Source organism: Ceratina calcarata, unplaced genomic scaffold (assembly GCF_001652005.2).
Source record: "Ceratina calcarata isolate Rehan_Ccalc_2016 unplaced genomic scaffold, ASM165200v1 scaffold209.2, whole genome shotgun sequence".
NCBI lineage: Eukaryota > Metazoa > Arthropoda > Insecta > Hymenoptera > Apidae > Ceratina > Ceratina calcarata.
In genome coordinates this window covers 323,043-331,171 of record NW_017142569.1, presented here as the reverse complement: position 1 = coordinate 331,171, position 8,129 = coordinate 323,043, and the positions used below count along the sequence as shown (strand labels likewise).

Here is an 8,129-nt window from a genome sequence, read left to right as displayed (position 1 = left end):
TTTTGAACATTTTCGCATAATTTTTATTGAAAATAGGTAAAAGACAAGTAGATATAAAATACTTTAAATTATTAATTTCGCCAAAAAGCTCGGTACTACGAGTCCAGCGTTACGCATTGTTAGAACAAAGTACCGTTCAAATAGAACGGAAAGAGCGAGGGAGGAAGTAGTTAGAAAAAGAGCTTCTTTTTACGGTTGAGAAGAAAAGACGAGAAGGGTCCGACTTTTCTTGCATCTTTTGATGGCCGAGAGGGAAAGAATTAAATTGACCCGTTTGCAGCTAATTACGTGCCCGTTACGCCGACCGAGGAATTTCGTGCCTGCCTGTCGTATCCGTGTCACGCGACGTCGACGTGCATGGATCTGCCCAGCGCGACATTCGTTTGCATCTGTCGTCCAAATTACACCGGCCTATTATGCGACGAGGAGATCAACAAAAGAGATTACGAGGTGCCGTCGTTCGACGGGAAAAGCTACGTCAGGATGAACAGATTGAAGGCTTACCACAAGTTCAGCGTCGAGGTCGAGTTTAAGACGTACGCCGACAACGGGATTATACTTTACAACCAACAGAAGAGCGACGGCACTGGGGACTTCGTCTCATTAGCTATCGTCGACGGGTCTGTACTTACACTAGCGTGAATTAGCATCGCAAACGCTTAGACAGTATAATCAATAACTGCCTGACTGAATTGCTTTAAATACTCTTGATTTATTCGTTATTTAAATTTCTGTGATTTTTACAAAATTAATCTTGTACTATCCCGAATTTTTTACAGACATGTACAGTTCCGATATAATTTAGGGAACGGCCCTGTAATTCTTACTTCTCCTGAGAAAGTCAGCATGAAAATGTTTCATCGCGTGGCAGCGAAAAGATATCACAAAGACGGTGTTCTAATTTTTAACGACGGGGAAAATGTCGCCGGTGAAAGTCAGGGGATGTTAAAATCACTGGATCTGAACCAGGAAACGTTCATCGGGAATATGCCTACAAATCATTCTAAGTACGCGTTTCTCATAGACGTCAACATGATTAGTTAAACTTGTTTTTACTGTCACGACAAAAATCAACAGGGTTTACGAGAACATCGGTACCAGTCACGGTTTCCTCGGATGTATAAGAAAAATGATAATAAATCGGAACTTCGTCGATCTTCACGTGGGTCACGATAAGGAGATTTTGGAGACGTACCGCGTGAAAGAGTGCGGGGAGAACGCGTGCGCCAATCTTCCCTGCCAGAACGGTGCTACTTGCCAGCCGATCTTCGAGGAAGATTTATGCAACGGTCGCGAGTGCAGGCGAATTCAAAAACGTGGAAGAAATAAGAATAAGAACGGCATGAACATCGTCAGATGCAGAGGCTCGCACTGCACGTCCATCGATCAGCACCGGTCGAAGAAGAGCGCGAGGAGACGATGCGAGACTTCCAAGTGTGATTACGACGACGATTACGAAAGCAACTTCGAGCACGGAAATTACGCCGTGGAGAAGTACGATCCGCCAGATTACAGATGCATCTGTCCGCCTCAATTCACCGGCAGAGACTGCGAGGAATCGTTGGATCCGTGCATAGGCGAGCCTTGCCAGCACGGTGCCACTTGCGATATCCTCCCGCAAGGCGGTTACGTCTGCAAGTGTACGCCTGGAAGGACTGGAGAGCATTGCGAAATACGTAAGTAAAACGACTATTGGATTTTATTAATAGGAAGATGGTTGACGATTTATAAAGTACGATGTATTATTATTTATATTATTGTGCATCAAGAAATAATTAATTATAGTTGACGCGGAACTCACGGAGCTGTTGGTACCGAAAATGTCCGGCGACGGTTTCCTCGAACTGCCATGCCTGGAAGGGGTCGCAAAGGCTTTCTCTATTGAATTATGGTTTCTCACGCATGCCAGCGAAGGTTTGCTACTTTATAACGGGCAATTGAACAACGGTCGCGGCGATTTTATAAGCCTGAACCTGGTTCACGGCAGACTGGAGTTTAGATTTAATCTCGGAAGTGGTATTGCCAATATCACTTCTCCGGATCTGGTCACGCTCGACACTTGGCATTGTGTTCGGATCAGTAGACTGGGCAGAGAGGGTGTTCTCCAATTGGATGATGGCACAGTTGCTAGAGGATTATCCGGAAGTTCTTTAACCGAGCTAAACTTGGAAATGCCTCTCTACATTGGCGGTGTCAAGTGAGTTTACAGAAGGACTCAGAGTGTTAATACAAATTGTTTGCGCTCGTTCTTTACTAAATTTTTTTTCGAATTATAGACATTGGCGAGAGGTTCATCGACTTGCTGGTGCTCGGACTGGATTAGTAGGCGCGGTGCAAAGGCTGATGGTGAATGGGAAAACGTATCAGAATTTAGCTGTTAACGTTACGCAACACAATACGGAGATTTACGATGGACTGCCGTGTCCCAGTAACGAAAATCCTTGCCACAATGGTGGAGTATGTCTACCTCTGCTAAACAGCTACTTATGCAAATGCGTCAGCGGTTATAACGGCCTCCATTGCGAATTTTGTAAGTATTTACCACTATCTGTATTTTCACTTCGAAATTTCTTTAAATTATTATTAAATGCATTAAATGTAATTTTTTTATAGTCATGGGTTACGACATACAAACGGAATTATCTGAGAGGCCAGTACGCTTTAAGGGCGATAATTTCTTACAATTTAGACACCGAAACGGAAGGAGGTAAATCGAAACAGATGAAAATTAAACGCTAATATTTTTTAAATAATTTCTTTCGCATATAAATAATTCTAAGTCACTGCATCACACCTCTTAAGGTATCATTCCGAATTAGGAGCACCAAGTTAGGCTGTTCTCTAATATATTTAGTAACAGTAGACTAAAACTAGATCCTCTTTTTTCAATCAAAGTATCACTAACCTTCTGATTGTGTAACACCGACTAGTACTAACTCGACTAATACTACCCTCGGCGAGTACTTTGAGGAGTCCTACTCCGACTACGACTTGGATGAGGATGTCGACTACGATTACGACAGTTACAATTACACGGAGTAAGTTTCTAGGAAGAAATAGCTGTGGCGTACTCGTTTGAGGGAGAGATCTCGATCTCTATGCTCATCTGCAACCCTGTCTGCTACCCTTTTTTATTATAAAGTAGAGAATAGGGATATCATACCCACTAAACCAGCTCTTGAAAACATGTGAATCGACAACATTCTTAAAAAACTGATTTGCATCTATTTGACAAGTAGATTTTAAAAATGTATTCATTGTACGCGAGTAACTGAAAATTCGAGCACCCTACCTTTGGATCGGGTCGAGCATCACCTCGCCCATTCCTAGTATTTATACGAAAAGCAGGTTTTTAGGGTTGATATACTATGTCATTTTTATTAATTTTAATATCAATGCTTGCTTGAATGTGCTACGTTTTCGTTTCATGGCACTGTAGCTCGATGTTCAATAATTCATCAAGCGAACAAGAATAAAAGTCGATACTATTTTAGGCGGAAGGGTCAACAATCCAATAAGTTCGAACTGAGATTGAGGACGACACACGCGAATGGACTGATTGCTTGGATCGGAAGAGGAAAAGTGGAACATCTTATTCTGTCGTTGCACGACGGTCAAGTACTTCTCACGTACAAAAACAAGAAGGAGCAGATATCTTTGAGGAGTAGAGTACGTATTTACTTCCGTTCTTAAAATTACTTGCGAATTTATACAACCAAATGTAAAATATCTATTGATTTCGTCATTTGCATAAAGATTGTAGAATAAATACATTTTTTTCAGGAAAGAGTGGACGACGGTGTTTTCCATCACATTGTAGCGTCCAGAAGACGGACGACGTCGATGATACAGATCGACGACTACGCTCCGGTTAAGATAACAACGGAGACGATCCTGCTGACCACGAACGGGAAATTGTTCGTCGGAGGTAAACCAGGCCACCGCGGCATCAAAGGATGCGTGTCGGACTTCGTCGTGGACAAACGGCGACTTCAGCTAGCTAGACGGAAGATCGAGTACTGTCACGACAACGATGTATGATAACGAATCCCGGAAACGACGATTGTCAACGTGACATCGCCCCTGGCCGCGCTCGTCGACTGGACGACGCTCCTGTCTTCGACGAGTTAGCACCAGTCTAAAAGTGGACGAAGGCGCACGTGAAGGAAAATGGTTTGCGTTTGGTGTTCGTTTCTGGGTGATGGATAAAGGAAACGATGGTCTGGAACAGTTATAAGGGAAACAGGAAGGGAGCTAGGCTCGAAGTCGACGAGGAGACACGTGATTCCTGCCAAAGCTTTACGAGAGTACATGGACACTCCGTGGGAAAGGAACGTCGATCGCACCACGGGAAGGATAAACCGCGGATCCAATAATGTAGCAACCTAATTCGTACGTTTATTTTTCATTCAAGATAGCGTAGAGAAACAAAGTTCGCTGTTTCGTTCTTGAAACGCACGACAGGGGAGGAGACGAATAAAATGAAGAACCGCGTTAAATGCTGAACGTTCTTATCTGAGGACAATAATATATTTTTAAGGTGACGAGATATAATATACATATGAGCATATGTATAATGTATGTAGGAAGAATTTAACGCGTATACGTATAAACGGGACGGGAGGAAAAAAGTAACTGTAAAGCAACAAATTGAGAATTTGTGAACGAAGAGGAGAGCTGAAGCGGGTGTGATGAAACTCATCGATAATCGTTAGACGTTACTGTATAAGTTAATATTATATATCGAAGCACCTATAAATGTTTTACGATGCCAAGACTGATTAAAGAGAAAATGAAAGAGAAGACGGTAGGAGGAGTTTAATGATACGGAGGAGTTTAATGAAAATATCTAAAAGAGACGAAACGAATAAATAAATAAACAGATCGATAAATCGGTGTTATGTTTGAGTGTTTCGGTAGAGAGATTTAAATGATCGTGCATTATCAGAATATAGAAGAATGTATTTTAAAGGACTTGTTGATTTATGCCAGTAGAGAGAAACAATAAGAGGAGGAGACGTGCAAGATGACGAACGATGAATAAATTATTCCCACATATGTACACACACGCGCGTACACGAAACACACGCACGAATATAAAGAAGAAAATATACCAACAGATACGCTGTACAACGTTGTTTCTAGGCAGACAAGGCTTTTTACAAATGCACAAAGGAATAGATATATATATATATATATATATAAATATAAATAAATATATAAATATATTATATATAATAATTATACATACGATATTACGCAGAATACATTCCATTTAATGGACACCGAAGCGTAAAAGATATTATCTAAGTATCACGGTGAATGTATATCGTCGGACGAACATCGACGTCCTTGTTACATTTCGAACCGGTACCACAAAATAGAGAATGTATCGAGCTTGCCTCGAAGACACTCCGTTTCCGTTCGACAATCCGCAACACACTTGCACGTGAAATGGATATACAGTTTACTCTGACAAAGAGAAGGCGTATTGAACGCGATCATGTTTCTCCTTAATATACATATATATATATAGTATATATATACAGGGTTTGTAGAAACGGCGCTGATCTGCTGATTCATTTAAATGTAAACGGACTAAATTCAAGGAGAATTGCATCGAACGTCCGAGAGTGATGAATCATTTCTGCCGATTAGGATAATTGTATATTCGAGTCCCGGTTCTTCGATGATTTGAAGGAAAACTACGAACGGAGAGGAGAACGTGTCCTCGTGATACTTTCTGATTACTCAGCCTAATTTGATTATATTCCGGAAACGATTCGAACTCTCGGGACAAGGGTAACGATAAAATAAATATATGATAATACGTGTCGCTTGTGTGTAATCGAGTGAACAACGCGAAGGAGTGTCTGAATGAAACCTGACGTGTGCGTGGAAAAGCTAGATACCGTTTCGGGATGCACTAATTGTACATATAATTGACGTACGCTATGATCTACGAGCTGATTATCGTTTTATTATCATGTACCAAGAACACTCGCAATAACGCGGGCGCACCTGAATCTGTCGGACCTAAAAAGAAGAAATCGTCGATACGAGCTAATTGTAATCAACTTTAATGGTTCATCGAATCCGCCTTTTTCAACGAATTTTTTTTTTTTCTTTCATTCATCCTCCGTCATTCGTGAAAACGAAAATGCGTCCAATTCAACGTGTTCTTCCTTTGCTCGTTAATCCCGATCGTTATACTTGGACGATCACGACGAATAATCGTCGAAGAGAGCCTAAAATTTCAGTCGTTAATGACGGCAGCTGATCCGTCGCGGAATGAGACGCTATCGAAGAATTTGTTCATTCGTCTCGTCGAACGTTTCCAGCGTTGCTCGAATGAACGGACGTTTGATTTTCAAGTGGCCGCGAAACGAATTAATTGCACTGGCAATATAAAGTCGAGAACGGAGAATCGATTGTAGCTGGTATGATTATTTTTCGAATGCACCGCGTTGAGTAAAATTCGGGTCTTAAGCGCACGACACGATACATATCCCTGAAACATATATAAGTTTATATATTTATAAAGTTCGCCGACGTCACGATTGACGTGTAAATAAGTGGCCATTTTTGTCTGGAAATGTTCGACGCCGCGGTTGTTTACGTGATTCTAAACGAGACGCAGGCGAGTCGACCAAAAACTTTTTAATCATTTGAAAGATACGCGTAAACGTCGATTCCCAAACCTCGCTGCTATGACGAATCGTTGGGTGTTTTTTAAAACGAATCTTTTTCATTGCGTTCGTTCATTCCGAAGGCACGCGCTTATACAACTTTTATAAAAGTACCGCTTATTCTCTGATATAATTATAACGTTCCAACGTAATCATATCTCTGTCATATCGATCGATCGACCGCGGTCGGTCGATGAGCGAGGAGAAAAGTTTTGAGAGCGGTTATTCTTGACTAATTAAGCGTTGACTATACGTAAATTGTTCCTCGTTAGTAAGAATTCGAATTACCGCGAGCAATATCGTCACATATCCTTCCTCTTGAAATGTGATTCTTCATATTCTTCCAATGAATATCGCCGTTTAACATATCGAAACGAATTTGTGGCCAGTAATTTTAGAGAGAACAATGAGAGGCAAACATATTCCACCGCAACAGACTATCGGACACGTTTTGCCTGTGTCACGCACTATCCGCCTATGTCAAGAACAAATTATCCGCTTCGAACGTCGGCGTTGTTGCTTTCGTAAACAGAATATCGTGTTCAACGGAAAAACATAAGGGACATGAACTCGAAACATATAATTATATTTATATTGGATATATTTAAATTTATAAGCAATAAGGGAGAAATTTTTAGTTATATTATATGTACATTAAGTATTAAACAAAATTTCGACTGAAATAATTTCTTGTGCATCGTGACAACTTGCATTCGAGAAACAAAAGGAAGGTGAAATGGACACGACTTATAATTTTTAAGTAATGTTAATTTCATCCTCATTGTCAATCAGAATTTTTAAGCCATAATTTGTGGTAGAATACGAACGAGCTAGCCAATGCGCGGAGAGGTATGTCATTGTAAAGAATAATAAAATGTACAACGTGTAATTGACGGGATGATACGAAATAATAAAAATATCATCTTACTCGTTTGATGAATCGAGAGAAAATTCACGATGCTCGTGTAACTGAAGGAGAAATGAATTAACATCACACGTAAAAGCTGAGAAGGGAGGAAGGATTTCAATCGATGCCTGAAAATTACTGCCAATTTAGATAGAGATCCTAGGATCAACGTTTCTCCCTCCTGAAGCTTCCCGTGACCCGAGACAATTATTTATCAAACAATTTTGGGACATTTATTGAAACGGGAGACACTGTTGTCTCGATGAGATCACGATGCGAGTGAAAGATGAAAATTTCGACTTCCGTTTTGCGTATAAAAACGTTTAGTGTCATTTATTTTGCACAGAAGTGAAGAGACACCCATCGCGGTAAGGCGTTCGTTTCAATAAGTTTATTTTTTACTTTGATACCGTCTTTACTGCGACCATTCGCCCTTCGCTGACCTAAAGTATTCGTGAGCTACACTGTATAACAAAAAGTATGCGTTGTAAAGTGACTGTATATACAAATATAAATTATGCGATTATCTCGAG

General features: G+C 40.7%; 1 protein-coding gene across 1 annotated transcript in view; it reads left to right on the top strand.

Moving 5' to 3' along the window:
• The window catches only part of LOC108622162 (agrin), a 286,403-nt gene extending 278,281 nt beyond the window's left edge, over positions 1 to 8,122 (top strand). The window contains 9 exon segments of the mRNA XM_018019866.2: positions 236 to 620; positions 780 to 1,007; positions 1,078 to 1,676; positions 1,786 to 2,197; positions 2,277 to 2,530; positions 2,614 to 2,707; positions 2,931 to 3,038; positions 3,495 to 3,669; positions 3,784 to 8,122. Of these exon segments, the coding sequence (XP_017875355.1) occupies positions 236 to 620; positions 780 to 1,007; positions 1,078 to 1,676; positions 1,786 to 2,197; positions 2,277 to 2,530; positions 2,614 to 2,707; positions 2,931 to 3,038; positions 3,495 to 3,669; positions 3,784 to 4,041 (2,513 nt within the window). The 3' untranslated portion in view covers positions 4,042 to 8,122.
• Positions 8,123 to 8,129: the final 7 nt, after the last annotated feature.